General features: G+C 38.8%; 1 protein-coding gene across 1 annotated transcript; it reads left to right on the forward strand.

The window, feature by feature from the left end:
• The first annotated feature begins 333 nt into the window (after window positions 1-333).
• ptger2b (prostaglandin E receptor 2b (subtype EP2)) lies at window positions 334-4,589 on the forward strand. The gene is made up of 2 exons (XM_084432717.1): window positions 334-1,295; window positions 2,713-4,589. Exons 1-2 carry the CDS (start codon window positions 498-500, stop codon window positions 2,986-2,988), a joined length of 1,074 nt encoding a protein of 357 aa, XP_084288843.1. The 5' UTR covers window positions 334-497; the 3' UTR covers window positions 2,989-4,589.
• The last annotated feature ends 20,488 nt before the right edge of the window (window positions 4,590-25,077 follow it).

The raw sequence follows: 25,077 nt of genomic DNA on the forward strand, positions 1-25,077 counted from the left end.
TGGAATTTAAAATGCTGATTTTCCCCCTTCAGGGCAGTGACGAGTACATTATGTAGTCCAGTGGTCGTCCAGACACCCTAGGCACAACCTTAAGCAATGGCCATGAACGGTGGTTTAATGTCAACATTGTGACAACGCTGTAACAACCTTCACTACACAACGTAGTTATAGCAACCTTTTGGCCATGTTGTTAAAACGTTGTTAGAAGGTTGGGTACGTTGCGCCAACGTTCTGTGTTTGCTGGGTAAATACTACGTTAGCTGTAGTGAGTCATGAGCTGTTGACAGAGCATGCTCTACTGAAACTCCTCCTCACTCTCTGCTTACGCTCGTTGCTTCTCTCGTTTGAAAGTTATGGGCTGTGCCGTGCGTAAAAGTTCGGCTCCGCTATAAGTATGGAGCCTAATTCTTCTCTGGTATGATACATCATTTTACTCAAATACACTTCAACCAGCACACAATTACGCCAGGGTGGATAATACAGAAAAAGACGTCTTTATGGCACCAGACTCGATAAACGTCAGTTGCCAGGAGCGCCTGGATGTCTCTGGAGAGAGATATCCCTCAAAATCTGCGATCATGTTTTCCGCCGGTGTCCTTGGGAACGTGGTCGCAATAATTCTCTTGGAAATACGGCGGAGGAAACAACCCGCATCTTTGTTCCATGTCCTCGTCACATCTTTGGTCATCACAGATTTGCTGGGAACTTTCTCCGTCAGTCCTCTGGTTTTAACTGCGTACCTGAGGAATCAGTCTTTGATCGGGATGAGTGAAAACCGATTCGTTTGTGGGCACTTTGCATATGCGATGACATTTTTCAGTATGGTCACTCTCGCTATTCTTCTCTCCATGGCTGTGGAGCGCTGGCTCTCCTTAGGACATCCTTACTTTTACGAGAAGCGCTTGAGTAAACGCTGCGGGTACATCACCATAGCTGTCATTTACTTCCTTTGCGCTCTTTTCTGTGTCACACCTTTCTACGGTTTTGGGAAGTATATTCAGTACTGTCCGGGTACGTGGTGCTTCATTGACATGCACCCATCAGAGACCAATCATAAAGTGTTCAATATCATCTACGCGACTTGCTTGCTCGTGATGATTGTGTGTACGGTTTTGTGCAACGTGTCCGTCATCTATCATCTTTCACTCATGTACCGAAGACGCAAGGCTCACCGGAGCTCTATCAAACGGCAGAAAGGTCACAAGAGGCATCGGTCCATCGCGAAGGAGGTAGAACATCTGGTGCTACTCGGGTTCATGACAATAGCATTCGTCATTTGCTCTCTTCCTCTTGTGGTAAGGCAGTTACAGACTTGTCAAACACTCAAGTTTCGCCTACACTTTTTTTTTTTTTTATGAGAATGGTGTTCAATGTCCAAATTGCAGGCTGTAGCCTACTTTTATGTTAATAGTACAATATGTTTACATTTTTCAATTTTATTTATTAAGTTACCCAATAATGACTAGTATATTTTTTTCCAATTACAAGTAGGCTACTGTACTTTCTCCAATATGACTCTCATATGAAACATGTACTTATTCATTACATAGGCTATAGAACTTTATTTGCTTCTAGTCACTATCGCAGTAGTATGGTGGAAGCTTGTTTTCACCACAAAAATAAGATAGACTAATTGTGTAGGGTTTTTTTATCTCACAATTGTGACTTTTTTATATCTCGCATTTCTTTTTTCCTCAGAGTTCTGAGAATTAAAGTCAGATTTGTCAGATATAAAATTTTAATTGGACTTTTTTTTCATCATAACATCGTAACTTGCAATTGTAAGTTTATATAGCCTATTGCTATAGCTTATCTAGCTTTTCCAGCTAATATATTAACTAGGTCTATGTATTAGCTTATCTGAGAATTAAAGTCAGATTTGTCAGATATACAATTTTAATTTGACTTTTTTTTTCTCTCAATTGTGAGTTATAAAGTCAGAATTGTAAGATATAAATTCCAAATTCCAAGAAAATGTCAGAATTGCGAGTTTATATCTCACAATTCTGACATCATAACTTGCAATTGTAAGTTTATATAGCCTATTGCTATAGCTTATCTAGCTAATTCAATAGTTATTAGTCTATTCCAGTTTTCATATTAATAAAACTAGTGGGTATTCTAATTGTTACTATAGTACCATTTTAACTAATATAGCCTTCTAACTATAGCCTAGTCATTACTAGACAAATAACATGTACAATAGTTGATATCTCAACCATGTCAATAGAATTCATTGGCAGATGTGTGCAATATGTTAACAAAAATAGTTAGTTGTCTCTATTGAGTTAGTGACTAGTTGCAAAGACTATAATTAGCAGTATGAAGTTAATAAATACTAGTACTAGTGACTCAATGAATACACACTAGGAATATGAACTAGTATCTAATGAAAAGGTACTAGTGAATAAATAGTTTTTAAGAAACTAAAAAAGAAACTTGTAATTTGGATTACTTAGTAGTGACTTAAAAGTAGCCTACTACTACATACAATTTGAACTAGTTATAGTTTAAAGGAATAAATATTTGAACTGCTTGCCATATAAAGTGGCCCTAAAATGTAGTAGGCTATATTGAAACAAGCATAATTTGTTATCAAGACAGACATGTCAGAATAATGTTTGTTATGTTTACCCATATGAAGTAATATAAACACTGTTCAAAATGTGTTCACCAAATTATTACATTCACATTATGTTCTTGTTTTCATAGATTCAACTGTACTTCCGCATATTTAAAAAATACGTCATACCCCTTCTTTTTGTATCGGTCAACCCCATCATAGACCCCTGGGTCTTCATCATCCTCAGTCCCCCAGTGCCTCGCCTGCTCTGGGACAAGATGTGCAAGACCATAAAGTCCAAACCCACACAGGAGAAAGTCCGCAGCATTCATCCAGTCCTGTATCAGAAAAGCCCTCCTGGAGATTCAGAAGGAGGCAGTTCGCTGAAAGTTTACACGGGAATTCCAGGAACTGCTGGCTCCTGATCTCTTAAAACATCTCTGTGTTCATGGGAATGACTATGGAGTGATTACTCACCTATGTTATGAAAATAACGGATGCAGAAGTTTCGGGTCACTGGATACCTGAACAGCTGGATCTGAGACCTGAGGGTGACAGAACTGGGTGGTGTTGCACCTGTGATGTCATGAGGAATATAAAAGATTTTTTTTTTTTTTTTTTGCAAATTAAATGTATTTATTGTCTTTATTTATGGAGAGAAAACATTTGTATTGACTTAAATGGAAAGTCATGCTTCCTGTTTCAACTGCATGCATGGGGAATGCGGTTCTCTTTCTTTGTTTGACTTCATGCTTCATCAGTTTTGGTTTCTACATTCCATTGCAAATATATGCAGGACTGAATCATGTCACAGCAAGTCATTTCATTGTGAAAAAGTCCTGTGACTGATGATTTGGAGGGGAGTTGAACCACTCTAAACTGAAGAAATAAAAGTTGATGCATCAAGGAACTGTTTTGGATCAGTCATGTTCAGAGGTATAAACTTTGTTTGTTTGAGATCTGTTTAACTCCCAGAAGAAGGCATGTAGCCGAAACGCGTTGGAGTTTTTTAGAAGGTTAATGTGACCAAGCCATAATAATAAAGGCTTTTTAACTTTTGCAATTGAGAGTGCCTTGGAGTTCCTTTTTCCTTTTTGATTTTTGGTATTCACTTATTTGTTTGAATCTCCTAGAACTCAAATGCTAATCTGTGTTAAATCGATAGTTTACACCAAATTATAATTCTGTCATGATTTACTCACCCTCACGTTGTTCCAAAACTTCTATGTAACATAAGAAGATACTTTGAGAAATGTCTGTTTTTTGTTCATACAATGGAAGCCAATGTGCTTCAATGTTGTTCAACGTTCTTCAAATATTTTCTTTGTATTCTGCAGAAGACAGGTTTGTAATGACGAGGTTGAGTAAATGGTGACAGAATTTTCATTTTTAGATGGACCATCCATTCAAGAGCGTCCTAGCGATCATCTTAAAGTGAAAAAGTTTAAATCCACATAAGCTATTGGCATATTTTGTCCCATGTCTCAAGAATAAGTGGATAAACTTATCTGTAAAAAAGCTGTAATGTTTATCTGAAGGATCACTGGACATGTTAATTCTGTGTCTTGAGCAACACTTTTACACTCTTTATATCCTTTCATCTGATGAATTTACAACCATGACTCAATGTCAAGTCTAGCAGCCTTGAGAGACAGTTTTTATTTTAGGTCATCAGACATGTCAGACATGACCATTCCCAAAATCACTTAACAAATTTAAGACATCATGTTACAAATAGTCATAGATTCTTTCCATCAGCTCACTCCCTCCAGTGGTTTTGGTTTTACAGCCCCCCAAATGCAGAACTTAGTATTCTTAGTAACTCATGAACTATGACAGATATGTCCTTTGGAAAAGCATTTCCTTGTTTATAAGAATTGACTCCAATATAGTGAAAGAATCAAACTATCTGAAATGCATATTTTATAGTTACTGTTTTACATTTTAGATTGAATAGTGTCCTGGGAAAACTAGAGGCTGCTAATGCAGTTGTGCAGTTTCCCACAATAAACACCAGCTTTTGTGTAAAACACATATGTTTTTAGTTGCAGGTCATTTCCTCAAGAGTCCACATGTTGTGTTTTGTTTAATCTTTAATTGTACTGGGAATAGTTACTTTCACTGGCTAATGAAAAAGACGTGGATGTCCTGTTGTTTACCTTCGTGTGCTGTTCATATGTGTTCATTTAATGTGCTCCTTTAATTGGACATTTGGGGAAGGGGAGAGAGGGATCCTTATAAGGCAAGACCGCAGGGAAACATTTGTCTGTCAATCTGGCCGTATATTACAACCCGTCATGTGGTCGCTGTGATGTAGTCAGCACAGGACCTGTCAGAGATGTTATTTCTTTGATAAAGTCAAAGTATTCCCGAAATCAGTGTTTGTTTGTCTAGCCTTTGTGGCAGTTCGTCACAGATGGATTATGGGCCCCTGATCTAAAGAGACTATCTGTTCTGTGTATTTTCTTTTGTTGAATTAGTGCTGGTTTATACCTCATTCGCTGCAGGATAAAGCACACACTTTGATCCCGAGAACCTGGAACTTTTTTTAATGGATCTTCATTTTGAGCAGAGATGTATAAATATCTTTAACAAATAATGCTTTTCTGTATTTTGTGGGTTATTCACTTGTGCATCCATTAACAGAAAAAAATCAACTGACTTGTGCTGTGATGCTGATGTAGGGAATATAGTTTTGAAACTGGGTTGCATCATTTCCTTCTACGTTCCTGCTTTACTGTCCTTTCAAAGACAAATTACGCATACAAACTGCACATACAAAAAATTCAAATACTGTCCTTTCAAGTCACCAACTTTGGTGAAATATTCCCAATCCTTCACAAAATGTTTCCATACTGCTGATACGAAAGTCCTGAAAACTGAAAAACAAGGTAAAAAATTAAATAATAATAATTAATGGAGAAACCAAATGTCTTTTAAGAAAAAAAAGAATAACAACAACCAAACTATTTCTTATCTGACTAATTGAAAGTAATATCTCCATGCAGGGGTATAAGTCCATCACAATTCCACTGACACAGGGTGTCCCACAGGGCTCAGTTTTTGGTCCGTTACTTTTTATTATCTACATGCAGACACTTGGTGATGTCACGCAGATAGGAATTTGTTTTCATTGGTATGCTGATGACATCCAAATCTATCTTACCACCTCTTCTGATACTTAATATTACTGCATGTTTAAGACAAAAATCAAACACCGGATGTCCCTGAACTTTCTCAAACTAAATGACAGCAAAACCGAAATAATGCTGATCGGCTTCAGCATACCTGCAAGTAGAATGCACCTGTCCTCTGACATAGATGGAGTTCTTGTTAAACCCTTCTCCCCGTACGTAATCTGTTTTTAATTGATTTTTATTTTTCCTTTGTTTTTCAAATTGCTTTTGTTGTTATTTTTTTTTTTTTATTACCTGTGTAATCTGGCTGATACAGAAACCCATGTTGTTCATGCACCAAGGAAAGGCACTATACAAATTCAACTTTTTTTCTTCTTCTTTTACAGAGGAGAATTTTAACAAACACACCGATGCACATTCTTCATTCATCATTTCACGAGTTCACACGTAAATGAAATTGAATGTAGTAATTTATGTGTATTTGGCGTGCTGTCCGGGAGAGGGCTCCGAGGTCGGAATTTGGCCCGAACCCAGAGTACTCCCCCCCTTTTGACTGGGATAGAAAACCAGCCAAGAGGTGATGGGGTGGTGGAGGGATGCTGTAACTGTCATGGGACAAAGGTGAGGGAAGGCTATATTTATACCGGCTTCCTCTTGTGCTGATTGGTTGATTACCTGAACGTGCTCCTCCCGAACTTTGTTACATAAAACTTCATTTTGTAGTCAATTCAAGTCTAGTCACCTTATAGCGCTTTTTACCCAACAGGGTAACCCTTCCTTTTACAGTCCCCTAATTACTAGATATTTACCTGGTAAATATATGGTAAGTTATAGTTGGTTATTGGTAATTACCACAGGTAATAAGTATGTAAATGCAGAGAAACTACAAACTAATTACTAGGTATTTACCTGGTAAGCATATGGTAAATTATAGTATTTTAGTGTGTAATTACTTAAGGTGATTAGTATGCAATTACAGATAAACTACCAGGGGAAAAAACACCACTGTTAAATATCAACTCAACAAAGTACTGTGTACTTGTTACCTGTTTAGGTTGGTAATAACTCAGATTTAATTGTGTACTTCCTCAGAATGTAGGCAGCCAATTTTTAGAAACAGCTCCAGTATTACCCATCAATTCAGGTTAGGTTTGTAGTTATCCTAGGGTTATGTTGGTAACAGTCCATGTTTATTTATTACTATCTTGAAATTAAGACGGTAGTTTACAATAAATTACCTTGTCTTACATAGTTACTACACCCATTTATAGAGGGTTTATCAAATAATTTACCTTACACTTACCTGGTAACTACCCCGCAGGAACAGTTTTCCCTAATGTCATGGCACATCTTAAATACTGGGTATGTTCTTGCAGATGTTTTTACAATTTACTCAGTAAGTAAAGTGCAACTGTACTGTAAAATGAAGCCTTGTTTATTTCCATGGTATTACAGGAATTGTACCATATAACCTGATCATTCCCTTTTCCATAGTCACATTTTTTTTACCTCGTATGTCCTGCAATGTTACCAATGAAAACATGACAATTTACTCAGTAAGTAAAGTGCAACTGTACTGTAAAAGGAAGACTTTTTATTTCCATGGAATTACTGGGATCTTACCCAATAATCTGTAATAGCTACAGTTACGTAGCTATTACAGATTATAGGGTAAGATCCTATTTTTTACAGTCTATGGTAAGATCCCAGTAATTCCATGGAAATAAAAAGGCTTCCTTTTACAGTACAGTTGCACTTTACTTACTGAGTAAATTGTCATGTTTTCCTTGGTAACATTGCAGGACATACGAGGTAAAAAAAAATGTGACTATGGAAAAGGGAATGATCAGATTATAGGGTAAGATCCCAGTAATTCCATGGAAATAAACAAGGCTTCATTTTACAGTAACGTTACAGTTGCACTTTACTTACCGAGTAAATTGTCATGTTTTCCTTGGTAACGTTGCAGGACATACGAGGTAAAAAAAAAAATGTGACTATGGAAAAGGGAATGATCAGGTTATATGGTACAATTCCGGTAATACCATGGAAATAAACAAGGCTTCATTTTACAGTACAGTTGCACTTTACTTACTGAGTAAATTGTAAAAACATCTGCAAGAACATACCCAGTATTTAAGATGTGCCATGACATTAGGGAAAACTGTTCCTGTGGGGTAGTTACCAGGTAAGTGTAAGGTAAATTATTTGATAAACCCTCTATAAATGGGTGTAGCAATGAACAACAACTATGTAAGACAAGGTAATTTATTGGAAACTACCGTCTTAATTTCAAGATAGTAATAAATAAACATGGACTGTTACCAACATAACCCTAGGATAACTACAAACCTAACTTGAATTGATGGGTAATACTGGAGGTGTTTCTAAAAATTGGCTGCCTACATTCTGAGGAAGTACACAATTAAATCTGAGTTATTACCAACCTAAACAGGTAACAAGTACACAGTACTTTGTTGAGTTGATATTTAACAGTGGTGTTTTTTCCCCTGGTAGTTTATCTGTAATTGCATACTAATTACCTTAAGTAATTACACACTAAAATACTATTACCATATTCTTACCAGGTAAATACTTAGTAATTAGTTTGTAGTTTCTCTGCATTTACATACTTGTTACCTGTGGTAATTACCAATAACCAACTATAACTTACCATATATTTACCAGGTAAATACCTAGTAATTAGGGGACTGTAAAAGGAAGGGTTATCAGAAAGGGATTGTCTAGCTTAAGTAAGTTTAATTGATTCATTTCCGGTGTAAAATCATTAGTTATTAACTTAGGGGCCAGTTACACGACACAGTTTTCAACTGAAAACAGAAAACCTTTAATGCATTCTGGTTGTTCATTTACACAACAACGACGTTTTGGTGGCCTGAGAACGCAAACTTTGAAGTAGGTTTCAAAGTTTCTGAAAGCGATACCGTTATCATCTCTGTGTAAACTTCCGAATGTTTTGAAACATTCAAAAACGTGAATCTGTGAAAACGGTGACTGCATACACATGTGTATTACGTGTTTAGTCTATAGGCATGTGCGTTTGAATGTGTATGTGCGCAGGCGCGTATTATTTCTTTACAAAGTGACAAAGACATAATACAGCATATATGCATAATACAGTGTTTTTAGTCGTTTCCACGGATCCGTGTGAACTGAGATTGTTTTGATAATGTTTTCATCTGTACAGAGGAAAAGACTTTAGATGTATAGATAAAAATCTTGCAAATTTTTTTGTAGAAAAGGTACATTGCCATCTTTCTCTGAACAAATTACTTGAATGCATGTCATAAATGTGACCCTGGACCACAATGCGTCACATGCTTCAATTTTTTTTAATTGAGATTTATACATCATCTGAAAGCTGTATAAATAAGCTTTCCATTGATGTAAGGTGTGTAAGGAATATTTAGAAATATTTGGCTGAGATACAACTATTTGAAAATCTGGAACCTGAGGGTGCAAAAAAATCGAAACATTGAGAAAATCACCTTTAAAGTTGTCCATTTATGTTCGCAATTGTACTGCATTCACGCACAAAAATAAATAATAAATAAATGTTTTAGATATTTACAGTAGGAAATTTACTAAATTAGCAAATTCCCCAATAATTACGTATATATTTATTATTTCTTCAGATTTTCAACTCTTGGTGAAATAATAAGGAATATTTTTCTATTTATAGAAAGACTAACTTACTCATGATTTCATAGTTTTTGCTGTCATTGCTATTCAACCCATCACACAGATATAGGGCACAAGTGTGTGTTGACATTTGAACATCAATCACAGGGAATTGAGAAAACATTGCCTGGCACTCTTGGACTCACATCAACACCAGGAACAACACTGAGAGATTTCATAACAGCAGTCAGATGCTTTAATGACCTTCCTGAAATGACTCAATAGCAAGAGTTTCATCGTGAGAAACTTTAAAGAGAAGTCACTCAAACACCGCTTATTTACAGAGTAAACATTGAGAAACCTAATTACCTGCTGAAGCAATTTGTCGTTGAGAATAACCAAATAAGGATTGAATTAGACTGTAAAAAATTAAATGATCAATAAGTCATGGCAACATATGTCTTTCCATTACTTTAACTCAAAATGATTTAAACAAGTTGAATTTTTTTTTTTTATGTTATATTCAACTAGAAAATACTTGAAAAGCCAATTTGATTATAGGCTACTTCAATTATTATTATTGTTTTTTTATTATTATTATTGAACAATGAGTGAATACATCATCAACAGAAATCTGCGCAGATTTCCACAGAATTTAAACATGCGTCAGTATGAACAGCCCTAAGCATGTTTATCCAGTCAGCAACGAAAAAAATTACAACAGAAGTCAGCTTATTTTAATTGGCTTGAAAGAAAATTATAAACAAATTTAAATTAAACATATGAAGTCATTGATGAGCTTTAGATGTGCATATTGATAATGGATTTAATCCCCATTATTATCAATAACGTAGAAAAATGAAAGCATTACATCATTAAAATGCAATGCAGACATGTTCATATCAATGTTCTGTACCTAAAATGGTAAAATAACTTTACCAATTTTTTTGTTATGTACTTAGTCATATTTTTTTAGGAATGCATTAATCAAATGATAAAGGTCTAAGTAGAAAGAACCGTTTAACATTTGTATAAATAGGCCCTATCTAGAAGGAGATACATTTATTTTTATATCTTAGTTTTCTGGGAAATTATCAGAGTTCATAAGATGTGTATCTTGGATATAATCCCGAAATATTTTTGTTCCTTTTGAAATCCCTGCAGTAGAGAGTCCACCAAACCTCAAAATCATGAATGATTTCCCTAAAGGCGACTGATCTTTGATTATTTTAGCATCTTTAATACTAAAAGACAACTAACACTTTTTTTTTAATTTAGGTTAATTTAGATTTTTTTTCCCAAAAGGTAATATGAATGAAATGAAATTAATGTATTGCCCATCACAGTTTGGACACGAATATACAAATTATCATCAGTATATTATGTAAATTATACTATTATATGATGCAATCATTTACAGCAGGGGTGTCAAACTCAGTTCCTGGAGCTCCACAGCCCTGCAGAATTTAGCTTTAACCCTAATTAAAAACACCTGATCAGCTAATCAAGTCCTTCAGGCTTAATTGAAAACTGCAGGTGTGTGGGTGTGTTGAAGCAGGGTTGGAACATGACTCTGTAGGGCTGTGGCCCTCCAGGAAGTTTGACACCTGTGATTTACAGTATTGTGTGAGTGCATAACTCCGCCTATTCCAGAAATCTGGTTGTAATGCAATGCAGTGCAAAAAAAAAAAAAAAAAAAAAAAGTTCTTGGCTGTTTCTCACATCTGTAATATAGAAATCAGACCATAAAACAAGCCTTGGGGTAAACCGCAGAAACATGCAGTGGTGGCACAGATACAAACATCTCCTAGCCTGTGTGTCTTGCATGGGCATGAATCAGGATGGTGTGAGGGAGCGAAATGTGACTATAGAGAGGTCAATAAACCAATGAACTGTTACATGGTTTAAACAAACAAATCCATGCAATTGGAAGGAGGATGTGAAACATTAGCACATTTTTAAAGTAAGCTTTAAAAGTTGAGGAAATATTCCCAGATTCATGAAAGTCGAGAATGGATTCTGCCTGATGTCATTCCAGGACTTGTCTCAACACATGTTTTTTATCTACAGTTTTTTGGCCCACACATAATCACCCGCAGTGAGCACAGAATTGAAACCTGCCATTCACAAAACTCATGTGTAAGTTTGTTTGTTTGTTCGTTCGTTCGTTCGTTCATTCAATCAGTCATTCATTCATTCATTCATTCATTCATTGTCAAAATGTTTGTACTCTCATCTCTGTTTAAACTTTTTTTGCTGCTTGTTCTAAAGCTAAAGCAACACAAATGCTATACAAATATTAATATAAATACTTAATCCCTTTGTGCTGGGAATACATTAATCATTTTTGTTGCATTAATAGAAACTGGGCAGTGCATTAGACTAGATCAGGGGCCGGTTTCACAAAGATAGATTTTGACTATGGCTTAGATATAGTATATATGCACCTATAGTAGATATCTGTTGCATAAAGCACTTAAGACTTTGACTATCTTAAGTAGGACTACACTGCAATGCATTCTGGGTAAAATAAGACACTTTTCAAAACAAAAAAACATGGCGGATCGAGTAAGCGCATTCATCCGCTCAGTGCAGTTTACCCCAGCGGAAAATATGTGTTTGTTGGAGGAGTATAACAGTTACACGGACATTTTACTTGGGAAATTTAGCAGAGAATGTAGTAACAAGAAGAAATGTTTAAATTATGAGCCATTTTCCCTTTTCTTTTGGCTGTTTGTAATGTAACTGATTGTTACTGCTGGTTGCCAAGGTAACATAGAGTCTTAGACCTAAGTTAGCCTGAGGGTAAGGTGTCTAATTTTTTTGGTCTAAATTAAGTCAGTCTTTATTTTTGTGAAACAGTCTAACTTGCATTAGACTAGTCTATGAGCAAATTATAGACTCGTCTAACACTATAGACCGGTCTAAAATAGCTTTGTGAAACTGGCCCCAGGAGAGTAAATGTTGAAATTGTGGCTGTGTTCGAAATTGCAAACTCTTTTGACTAGCTAGGTACTTATCTTGAATAAGTATACTTTGCGACCGCTAAAAAAGTATGTTCTATATATTGTATGAATGTTGCGTGAATGTAATCTGGATGTACTACATTCGCCATTTTGTCATTTTCATGTGACCTACCGCATTGCACAGTTGCACCGCTTCACTGCCGTTCACAAATCCTCTCGCGTGGATCATATGCACACTTCAGAATCTCTCAAGAACTTTTTGCCTACTCTTTAGTACTGTGAATTCGGACATAGGCTACTAATCTTTGGTTGGACCATTTCTTCTTAAGGAAGAATGTAGCTAGTAAGTCATAAGCTCTCCGTAATGTAATGCGTAGCAGAGAATGTCTAATAGGAAGAGAATTGGCACTCTCGGCTTACTTCCGGTTTCTGGACTGGCTGCAGTAACACGTCTCTGTCCATGCGGGGGCGCTCGCAGGCGAGTGCAGAATGAATGGAGATCTATATGGCGAAAAACCCTCAAAATCCAATTTTCTCAGGATATAATTTTTTGTCTAGTAATTTGAATGTTGTATTCGAAAGGAGATGCAAAGAAATTACACATTGCTGGGTGTTAGATTTTTTAGAGTCACTTATTTGGTTTAAAAAGTCTTTTAAAATGTCAATGACGTCATTAGCAGAATGCTAGCGTGTTATGGGCAACAACAACTCAACCTGTAAGAAATCGAAAAGAAATAAGTACTCGTTCATTCAACTTTCGACCTATAACCCATGTTGAACTTGCAAAACTTACAATAAAATCTGAGATTTCTCAACGGGAATCGGGTGAAAGAGACACATTTAGCCGTCTAGCCCCATAGACTCCCATTCAGTCTGCACTCGCCCGCGATCACCTCCAGTGGAATTCTAATGGAACTGCAACCAAGATCGATACAATGGGGCTAATAGGAAGTGCCAAGGCTCTCCGTAGACGGGCTCTGTGCGTAGTCTCATAATATGCCGTTTATCCTCAATGATATAATAGCAGCCTTCAAATGTGTAAGCAGAAGTTCTGTTGAAATGTCATGACTTCTAACTTCTTTTGCCTCATGTAACTAATGGTAAAAGATGTTTCCATTGAACTACTTAATCATAGATATGTTAATATGCAAAAAATATTCTGCATTTGAAATGAAAAAGGATCAGTAAACAAATACTAATATAAAAAAACACAAGAAATTACATTTATTTATTGTGATTGATTTTATTTGACATGCACACATGAGGCATGTTTAGGTCGGGTTAGTGTTGAAGAGCCTGTAACAAAGTAATTTATTCACATAATGTTCGCTCTCTAAAAGTGTAAGTGAGTGGATAGAGGATTTGTCTGTCAGGTAAACAGTCCGGTAAACAAGAGCATATTGATGCAGTCAATCTGCATTCTGCTGCTTTATTCCAACGGTCACTACTTGTCTGAGACTTACGTAAATATTTAATTGAGTTTTGTTTTAATGTGCAACCCAAAAATATTTAGCTGTGTGTAAGTTGTAACTTAGTGCACCTTTATCTCAAAAATCAGACTGAGTTGTAATTTATGTAAAACTGATGCACCTGGTCTCCCCCAAAACCAGTGCAATACAATCCCTCTAGGCCTGCTAGTGTTTTGTAGACAAGTTCTTAGTTGTTAAATACTTCATAATTAAATTCCCCCTCAGCTAATAGAAGGCCAAACAGAAATGTCTGTGGTTCCCACAGAGACCAAGGTTTTGGCATGATGTACAAGTGAAGCAGCTGTGTTTACTTACAAAAGTTTACTCTGGAATCATGCTCTCTATTGAACAGCCTTGAGCATCAACAGTTTTTACTGTCTCTAAAGTGGCTGTCTGGACATCCTTAAATTAAGATTGTGGACCATTTTGGGGGATTTCTGCCTGGAATTGACCTACCCAAATTGAAAAGCTTCCCATACCCATATGCATTTGTCAAGGTAGACCATTTTGGTGTAATTTTACAGGATATATACCCTATCGATACGGTTCATTTGAATTGCGTCGCTAGGTGCATTGGGAAAAACTAAATTTTCTCCGATTACTGAAGCGTTATAGAATCACGCAGTGAAACTGCACGAGCCAATGGTCGTGCCGGGGAACTGCACAAACCTATGGCGCTATAGCCCGCCAAAATGGACTGGACTACCCATCTATATAAGCAGGCAACTCTGATTAATTCTCCTTCAGCGACAAAGATCTTCTCTTCACTGGACTACGATACAGAAGAAAGCCTTCTCACCGTCGAAGAGCCTCGCAGCGGATCAACCTGACTCAACTGTGAGCAAGCTGACGACCTGCCATCAAGCTGATTTACAGCACTCTGCAAACAAGCTGATTCTGCCGTCTCCCCTGCGGCTATCAGATGATATAAAAGAGCACATAAATTAGCAAACTTTCATGTGCCGTTCCTGCAAATGTCGTGCCACGAATGTGGCTTTTCATTTGCACAGTGAGTGAGTTGCCTGTCAGGGGAAATCCCACGCAGAAGCGGTGCTCACTGAGACAAGCTGTTCTTATGAGAGTCTCTTCTCTCTGCCCTCATGGATTGCTTTCTTTTCAGTGAGCGGCTCCGCCCCTCATGCTCTCCCATTCTCTTCCTCCCAGGAACCTTGGAGGAAGCAACAGCGGAGCCAGAGGAGTGAGCTCACACCGGCGCAGATCCCGCATGCCTCACTCTCCCCACAAAGAGAGGATTCTCCCGTGCTCTTTTGTACCCGTCTGCTCACACAGACCACCGCCCCTCTTCTGGAACGAGCAGCCTGGTCTCGTTCAGGTGATCCGAAGAGGATCTCTCTGATGAAAGCATGTCATTGGTGGCTTCAGACACGGAGGATTGGTTAGGCTCACTGGATGACCCTGCCCCCCGTTGTCTAGAGAGCCGAGTGACTCTAGAGCTGGGATGGATTGCGAGTTAGTCCACGAGCTTTGATTGGAGTAGTCTACTTCTGAGGAGCCCACACACAGCCACTTGGATGAATTGTTCCTGCTGGTGTGCTAGTAGCAGGCAGCTCGTCTGAGAGGAGCACCATTCTTCCCCGAGGTCCATGATGAGCTCACCAAGACGTGGTGCGCCTCCGTACTTCAACCTCCACTGCCCAGCAGAGCAATGGCCATTTTAGTGATGTTGGAACGCCACTTATGGCTAAACTTGATGGAAATTTAGGACGCAGACAAGGCTGCCTTCCTCAACACCCGAGTCTCCCCCACCGGCCTGTTTAGTCCCGTGGTGGATGGTTTCACTGATCACTTCACCACTGCACAGAAGTTGTCGAAAGCAATGAACCACTTCCTGTCTAAGTGATCCAGCTCTGCAGCTGCTTCAAGTTGACAGAAAAGCATGCCAACTCAGCAGCCCACGAAGCCTGCACCTTTGACTACTCGGGTTAAGCTAGAACCTGAGCCTCGACAGCATTCCCTCCAAGCACTACCCCTTCCCTAAGTGCCAAGGTCCCTGGTCTGAGATAACACTGGATCCTGCGACACAGAAGCAGTCCTGATCCTTCAGGAAGGAAGAGGAAGGAAGTCTCGCTGCGGCCAGACCACCCCCCAAACAGCCTCGAGTTTGCCTTCCCACCCCCTGTTCAGTACTGGGTTCATGTGTTTGTTGCAAGCATTTATGCACATTTATGTTCACGCACCCATGCAACTGACCGCTATAGCCAAAAAAAAAAAAAAAACATATTCAAGAGCATCCCCAGGGTCAAGTTGAGTTCTGAACAAAATCATATGAGGTTACACGCTGCAATTTGCTCGCAGGCGAAGGAGCAATGTGGCTCACGTCCTCTGTACCGAAGTAATGAATTTGCTGGCGAAAGGGACTGTAAAAGTAGTTCCACCGGCCCACAGCGAGTCAGGCTTTTACAGCCACTACTTCCTCGTTCCCAAGAAAGATGGCGGCCTCAGGCCCATCCTCTATCTCAGGCATCTGAACCGCACCCTTATGAAATGGCTGTTCAAGATGTTAACATTGAAACAAATCATATCACAAGTGTGCCCAGGGGATTGGATTTTCTCATTTGATCTGAAAGATGCCTTTGATCTTGAAAGTTGCACCTACTCTGCTCTGTAGGGTAAACAGGGCCTAAAAGAAAATGACACAACAACTGAACATGACATTACATTCTTGCACTGCAGCAACACACAGTCCACGTAGTCACAAAAATACCCTTGATGACCATACCCAGATAACTTAGTCAAGGTGGTTAAGTCTCATGAAGTAGAAGGTGCAGCGGTGGTTATCCAAAAACTCCTTTGTATGGTTCTTGAGGGAGTGAACACCCTTTGTTATAAGGAGAAGTCCTATATGGTATTTGAACATAAATGTGTGTTGGCAGTGTGTGTGCACAACCACCCTATAATGATAAAAATCCACCCGGTGCTTTTTTTTTAATCCCCATAAATCATAAGCACTGTCTCTGAACAAGCCGTTCTCAGATTCGGCAATGTGACATGTTTGCACAAGCCCCGCCCACAACTGTTGACTTACACTGCAGTTTTAGCATAGACCCGCCATGAGAGAGCAGTAGCCTACACAGTCCACCATTGTTTCGATGCTTGAGCTGCTGTAGACAAGAATGTCTTCTAAGCGATTGAGATGTTTTGTTGTTGGATGTAAGAATGAACATAGCAATCTTCATTTACTCGAGGATGGATTTGTGCCAACTGTTTGTTATTCAGCTTACAGTCTCCGGAGCGAAACTGGACCTGGCAGTAATGAAAGGGGAGAGCGCGCACTTTATTACAGTTCATTGAGTCTTTTTATGGATAGAAAGTTTACCAATTTATCAAGCACCCCCTGAAAAGGTGTGTATGTATTTGTTTACTGTTAGTTGTAACGAGTGTTTTGTGCAATTTTCTGTGTATGTTGATTATAATCAAAGGGAGAGAGAGAGAGAGAGAGAGTTTATGGATAAGACTTTCATTCGCACTTCTTATACTGTGTTTATTCAGCTCTTACAGTGATTTTCTGGTAGCCTGGCTAACGTCAGACCTCGTCTCATTGAGACGTGGTCGGGGAACCACATGTTCATTTTCTCGTATTTGAGGCATGGTTTACGAATGCCCAGAGCCGTTTATTGGGCGCTACGAATGTCTATCAAATGCGCCTGTACGTAGCTCATAGCCAATCGTTTCAATTATACCAGATGACGTATGTAGAGCGACAGAAATTCGACGAGGAAGAAGACGATGGGTCAGAGATTTATGTGTACACGATGGTGTTCAGCGACTATTGCCGTTTGTGCAAGATCGAAAGGTAACTTCGCGTCTGCTGCCATGTTGGATCCATAGGTATAAACAAACTGCTTCGTTGTGTCGCATAGACGTCGTCATCGTCTTGCTGCTCCCTCCCCGTTCTGTGATTGGTCCCCTCGCTGAGGCGAAAATCTGGTCCATGGAATCCAGGCTGCCTAGCAGTGTGAATAAAATCGCGCTGCGCGCAAGGCAGCATGGGGAAACCCAGGCTAATTTTCTGGAGTAAAACTAACGCTTCATCTTTTATGTGATGTACAATAAACTTCATTGAACTCATCAGTATATTTTTGGCCATCATTCGGACGGGGCCCGCTACAACAGGCTTGTATTAATAGTGGATAAAAGCAGATGACAAATACGTTATAACCGTAATTAAAATAAACTATACCTGTTCTATCTCCATACAGCATATATTCTCTGGCTCTGTAGGCATTATTGTCCGACTCCAGGTCGAAATAAACACAGCTACTGTTTTGATATTATCATTCCGTGAGATGAGATTGTCGGACATCCTGGCTCTGAGTGCGAGCAGGCTCCGCCCTCTGTGCTGTCATACAGCAGCTCATTTGCATTTAAAGGGATACACACTAAAATGGCGCGTTTTCTGAGCCCCAAAAAGTGACAATTTAAACATGCTGTAAAAAATTATCTGTTGGGTATTTTGAGCTAAAATTTCACATACACACATCAGGAGACTTATTTTAGATCTTGTGAACTACCAAGATAAAAGATTCCACAACTTAAACAACCTACCCCTTGGTAATGGTACTCTGAGGAACAGATGGCTTGTCTAAAATCAATGAGCATTTTTCATTGTTTAATTACTTTCGACTTTTTATTTCATAAATATGACTTACTGTGTTATTTTTTTACTTTTTGTGTCATAATTATGGTTTTCAAAAGCATGATTCTTTTTTCTTATGTCGCAGAAATGGGCTTCCATATCTATGGTATATATATGATAAATCAAATGCTAGCTATGAAATTAGCCTGTGCACGACAAATTCAGCCAATTTATTCCAAAAATGCTTAAAATGTCATTTACGCAGCAGTCATTTCAATCACAGAATGGTATTGGTCAGTTTTTGGGTGTCGAGGGAGGAGGCAAAGTGAAATGAAAAAAGCAAAACAAAAACAAACAAAAAAACTACCCCGTTGGGGAAGGGTCAGCAGGGCTAGGATATAAAGGGAGCACACACTCCAGAACCATTAGGTAATGATCAGACACAAGACGGAGAATACAGGGAGAATAAATGGGGAAGGTAATAAAGAGGGTAACAAGGGAAGACAAGTTTTTGAAAACAATATCGTTATCGTGTCCGTGTAAGCTACAAAAACTTGAATTTGTGAAAACAAGAAGGAGATACATGTGAAGGAGATAAACTTTGTTTAGTGAAAAGTGAGAAATAAATCTCTCTCAAGGAGGATACAAATTAGCATTTGTGTTTGCTGCATGGCTCACCACTGTAAACATGTTCTTTTACTCTCATTGAAACTAATATAAACAGTAGACAACATCCGTAAAAATGCTTGCCAGCAAACAATCCACTCTCTCGTTTCAAATAGATAAATAAAACACAAGTAAGCCTGTTACTTAGCATTTAATCATACTCATGAGATAAGATAACTTAAATAATAGAGCTTTATGCTTCACATGGTTTATTGGAAAGGAAGTGTGAAATCTGGAATATGTCAATGGACTCCAGGCCAGTTCCTGCTCAGAATGCTGCCTAAGGCACATTCCTTTAAATGGCTTCATCTGCAAAGCAATGAACTGTGATTAGCACAGGCATTGCTGATTGTCAGACTGTCTAAACAAAACAAAGCCACACGTTCTTTGAGCCTTAAATCACTGGCACTGCAGGACACAATATTAGGCCTGTTCACACCAATGACGATAACGATAAAGATAACGATAAAGATATAGTTCTAAAAATCTTTCTCAATATTAAAGAATAGCAGAGTTCACTCCCCAGCTATAACGATAACGGCACAAAGAAGCAATGTCGTTGGAATCACTTTCAGAACGATTTTATTCAGATGATGAACCATAAAAACCTGGACAGCCAATCAGAATCCATCTTGCTATTTAAAGCATTTAAAGCGGCAGACAAGCACACACTTAGAATAAACAGGACAATATCTGCTGGTGTGGACGCTAGTTATCTTCATAGTTCGTTCTTGGAGTGAATGGGCCTTTACACTGACAACATCACAGTCATTTAAAATTGTCTGTGTTCTGGTTATGCCCTAAATATTTAACATTACTTTTTGTGAACAAATTTGGTTATTGCACTAAGCTGAGCCATTTAATTTCTAAGTTGTCACACCTTTTATTCATCAAATGTACTTTTATTAAAGCACATTCTTTGTCTTATTGTGCGTTATATGGAGCTGTTGAATGCTTGATTCTGATTGGTTGATGAACTTTCTAAGGTGTGCAATTATTTTCTGGGAAACGCACGGCTAAAGTAGTTCCAGGCAGGTCTTGACCGCATTACAGTTCCATCACTTCGCCAAATGATTTCAGTTATTTCACAGGACTTTACAGCCTATAACAACAAAAGAACCAAATCCCACAATGACACTGACCAAGCAAATAAATATAGTAAACAATAGGATAGTTTTTTGCTACAAAATTAAGTTTTTTTTATGTATTTGCATTTATTAGTTATTTTGGAAAACCACATCTCTATCTCGCACAAGTCGCGCTCTCTCTCCCACTCAAACGCACACACATGTACAGTACGAACTTACACTTGTGTTGTCAGCGCTGCTCTGATGATTTTATCAGTAAAATAGTTTAGTAACTTAAAACCTATATGACGTTTCTCACTAGCGAGGTGCACTGCTGATAAAAGTAGTTTCGCTATTAGTAGACGCTGGTGCCGAACACTGTTGAGAGATGCAAAGACTGAGGTAATTCACACACTTTAATCTCTCTCTCTCTCTCTCTCTCTCTCTCTCTCTCTCAAAAACTCAGTTTATTCTTATATTGCACACAACTGGGCAAAAACAGTCAACAGAAAAATGTCGCTGATGATCCAAGGTGTGTAACAGTGTAAGTATATTTTTTTCTGCATAGCAATAATTTAATCTTTGCTGACTAAATAAGTGCAAATCACCTTTATTCCACAAGGTGGAAAATGTCTGATACACAATGAGGAAGTGACGTTTCACTCATAGTTACTGCAGGCAGAAAACAAAAGAATAGGAAGTATCATCAGCAAAAATTCAAATGATGCAATCAAATAGTAGTGTCACTGTCACTTGATGGTGGATCTGGTGAAGAAACTGTCAGCGATCAAAATATTGATTTTGATGTTGAAAATGATAGTTTTGAGAACATGTTTGAGATGGTGAATATGAGCCCGATGCTGAATGTACTGGGAAATGAGCTCTGACGAGTGATGATAATATAAAACATCTGCTCAAACTGAGCCTTTCCAAGCTCCAAAAGATAACAATATATGCTTTATTTTATTCTTCTGTAATTGTTACTCTAATATCAGGAGAGTTTTATATTATTGGGAACTTGTTTATTGATTTTACTTGATTATCCATCCGTGTTAGATATAGATCCGGGTCGCTATAAGACCCGAAAATGTAATAACAATTGGCGAAACATTAATGCATTTAAGGGTTAATTACAGTATTTTTCTAAATGGCGGGAAGAACAGGCCATGTGTTTAATCCCCCGTTTATCATCATCTCTGATGCCAGCTTTTCAGCTTCATATACAGTGTGTGCGTCATTTTAATGACCTGCCATAACAAACACAACACAGCACCTTACTCTCTCGGTAGGTTGTAACTCAAAGATAGACTTCAAATCTGATAATGTTGTCTGGCTCATCAATATTGAGACAACATGTAATGTTTCATTCACCAACCTCGCTACCCATAATTGACTCTAACAACAACAACCAAAAATCTACCCATTCTCTCTAAGGAGACTCTTATCTATAAGAAGGCCAGATGTCTTGTCTCTGTGTCAGTTGTATAATGTTCCCAGGCTCCTTTGCATGAGCAAGATAATTAATGAGAATAAGGTCAGTCATCTCTTAGCTTTTGGTCCCTTTAAACCAACTAAACAATCTACCAAACAAAAAGTAGTTCATGCACTTAAACTGATTACATAATAAAAGTGGAGAGGAAGTGAAACTGAGTCAGGATTGGCTGTTGTGACATTCGTGGTGAACTGAAGTGTTTCCCACTGTACTTATTTCCTGGATCTGACGAGGACGTAGACATGGCGTCAGACTTCCCATTAAAAGAATGGTTAATGCTGTTGTCAGTGGAGTATTCAATGATATCAAATAAAGTTACTGCAGTATGTTAAGCTGCTGAGATAGCAAAGATTTGAGTCGTGGAGATTTACTGATATTGTCTGTTCAAACAGACCGAGGATTAAATAATAGATTGTAAATCCCCCTTGTGGATGTGGTCTTATTCTTATAAATAAAATAATGCCCCTTTAATTGTATTTTTCATTTGTTTTAGTACACTGAATTTACAGTAAATCCATTGTTCACCACAGAATGTGCTTTCAAACCTCTCTGAAACCACAGAGCTCTATCGGACATAATCACAGATGGAGCCACGATGACGAAGAATCAACTTTCTCCTGCTTATTTAAGGAAAGGTTGCCCAACAATGAAAATTCTGCCATTATTTACTCATATGCTGTTAGTTAAAAAAAAAAAAAAAAAAAAAAAAAACACATGTTGTTTTGCCACACAATGAAAGTTCATAGTGACCACAATTTGTCCAGCTTGAAAATAGAACAATATAAAAGATCCATAAAATCGTCCATATAATAATTTTCTGTGAGGTTAATAAATAAGTCATAATTCAACTGTAATATACATGTTTATACATTGCATGTTCTTGAATGTTTCCTAACCATCATGATGATTGTTTTGTGGAAAAGACACTTGAAGATAAAAAAAAAAAGGGTTCCCCAGAAAATAAAAACACAAATGATTGCATGACATGACATTAAGCATAACTGACATTTTTGACAAAATGTCTCTGTGGGAAAATGGTCAAATGTTCACCAAAAGGAAGTGATAAAACGCAGAATCGTGGTTTTAAGCCCACATTGAGAACATTTGTCTTTCACATCAACTTTTAGTCACACTGTTTACCAAATTATTTACTTTTTCAGTATGTACATTTACATGTACTGCATCCACAAACTCATGTTTTGTTGTGATGTGAGCTAAGTTAAAACTTTTTCTTTTGTTTCTATACAAAATATAAAAGCTCAACATATCCAGATTGTGGGTTCTTTCAAAGTAACTCAAATGCATGAGATTATTATCCACTGTTAGACACAGTTTTCGCTTTCATTTTTTTTAAAAATATAAATGGCTGTACTGCCACTATGTGGTTAAGCTGCCTCGGTTGCACAAGTTTTACAGGGAGGAGGGAGTCACGGTCAATTAGAGATGTTGAGAGATGTACAAATATGCATATCCTGGTGCCTCTGAGCAAATATGGAACCAGCTTCAGACACACATCATCAGAAATCTGCAATAATAAAACATACACCTGCAATCCTGAAAGTTATGGATGTGGTCAATGACAAAGAATGAACAACATGATGAGAAGGAAATCCAATCTAATTCTAATATTTATTATGACCGCCGCTAGCGTAGCTAGCGAAAGCGGTCATATAGGGATTGTCAAAGTTTGTTTTTTTTTTTTTTTTTCGTCACCTTACTGAATTTTTCGTCAACGATACCAGGGACACCGAAGCACCGGGGAACATGAAATTTGGTGGGCATGTAGCCCCACTAGACTTCTAAGGAAAAATTTCGTTTGGTCCCCGGGGGCCACTCCCCCCCCGCGCTGGGCCCCCCCCAAACCCCAAAAAATGCAGTTTTTCCTAAATAACTACCTGAACCGTGGCACCGAGGATGAAGAAATTTTTGTGGTATGTTGGTCTACTAGACTTTTACGGAAAAATTTCGTTTGGTCCGCGGGGGCCACTCCCCCCCCCGCGCTGGGGCCCCCGTAAATTTTTCGTCAACGATACCAGGGACACCGAAACACCGGGGAACATGAAATTTGGTGGGCATGTAGCCCCACTAGACTTCTAAGGAAAAATTTCGTTTGGTCCCCGGGGGCCACTCCCCCCCCGCGCTGGGCCCCCCCAAACCCCAAAAAATTCAGTTTTTCCTAAATAACTACCTGAACCGTGGCACCGAGGATGAAGAAATTTTTGTGGTATGTTGGTCTACTAGACTTTTACGGAAAAATTTCATTTGGTCCCCGGAGGCCACTTCCCCCCCCGCGCTGGGGCCCCCGTAAATTTTTCGTCAACGATACCAGGGACACCGAAACACCGGGGAACATGAAATTTGGTGGGCATGTAGCCCCACTAGACTTCTACGGAAAAATTTCGTTTGGTCCCCGGGGGCCACTCCCCCCCCCCCGCGCTGGGCCCCCCTTAACCCAAAAAAATGCAGTTTTTCCTGAATAACTACCTGAACCGTGGCACCGAGGATGAAGAAATTTTTATGGTATGTTCGTCTACTAGACTTTTACGGAAAAATTTCGTTTGGTCCCCGGGGGCCACTCCCCCCCCCCACGCTGGGGCCCCCGTAAATTTTTCGTCAACGATACCAGGGACACCGAAGCACCGGGGAACATGAAATTTGGTGGGCATGTAGCCCCACTAGACTTCTACGGAAAAATTTCGTTTGGTCCCCGGGGGTCCCCTGGGGGTATCCTCTGCTAAGTTTTGTAGAATTTCATCCATGGGGGGGTATAAAATAAATTCATTTATGTGCACATTTAGTGACTGTACACTCATCGGCCTGTAGATGGTGCTGTTGAGCGAAGGGTTGCTGGTTTAGGATGATACTGTCACACACACACATGCAGGAATCAGAGGTGTGGACTCGAGTCATGTGACTTGGACTCGAGTCAGACTCGAGTCATGAATTTGATGACTTCAGACTCGACTCGACAAAATGTACAAAGACTTGCAACTCGACTTGGACTTTAACATCAATGACTCGTGACTTCACTTGGACTTGCGCCTTTTGACTCGAGAAGACTTGCTACTTCCCATGAAAACTGGGGAAAAAATGTCCACATGGCCGCGCCGCTCTCAGTTTATCTGCATCTGTGAAAAAAAATGTGCACCACCTGTATGTATGCAGAGAGCGCGCGCGCTGCCTGCACGACATCCAATCACTGTAGTCCCACGTTGTTTTGATTCGACAGCATCTAACGCCCGTTTCACATTCACACATACTCCGTTTGCAGTGCGTATGCGCCAGCGGGTGCGTATTTTTTTTCCGTACCCATGTTAACAGGTTAGAGCTTTCACACTGCACCCGGTTGCAGTCCGTCGATCCGTTCCAGGTGCGGTGCGTATACAGCAGTGCCGCGATCGTTTCCGCACCGAGTCTATTTCTGCTGTGCTGCACATGTGCTGCACGCGCTGAATTAAAGTGACAGCGCATGTTTCGT

This window comes from Rutilus rutilus (genome assembly GCF_951802725.1).
Source record: "Rutilus rutilus genome assembly, chromosome: 15".
Taxonomy (NCBI): Eukaryota; Metazoa; Chordata; class Actinopteri; order Cypriniformes; family Leuciscidae; genus Rutilus; species Rutilus rutilus.

Bases quoted from the DNA above. Each gene is read 5' to 3' on its own strand.
- ptger2b (XM_084432717.1), top strand. From the start codon at position 498: ATGGCACCAGACTCGATAAACGTCAGTTGCCAGGAGCGCCTGGATGTC. The intron at 1,296-2,712 runs GTAAGGCAGTTA...TTGTTTTCATAG, and splicing joins TTTGCTCTCTTCCTCTTGTG to ATTCAACTGTACTTCCGCAT.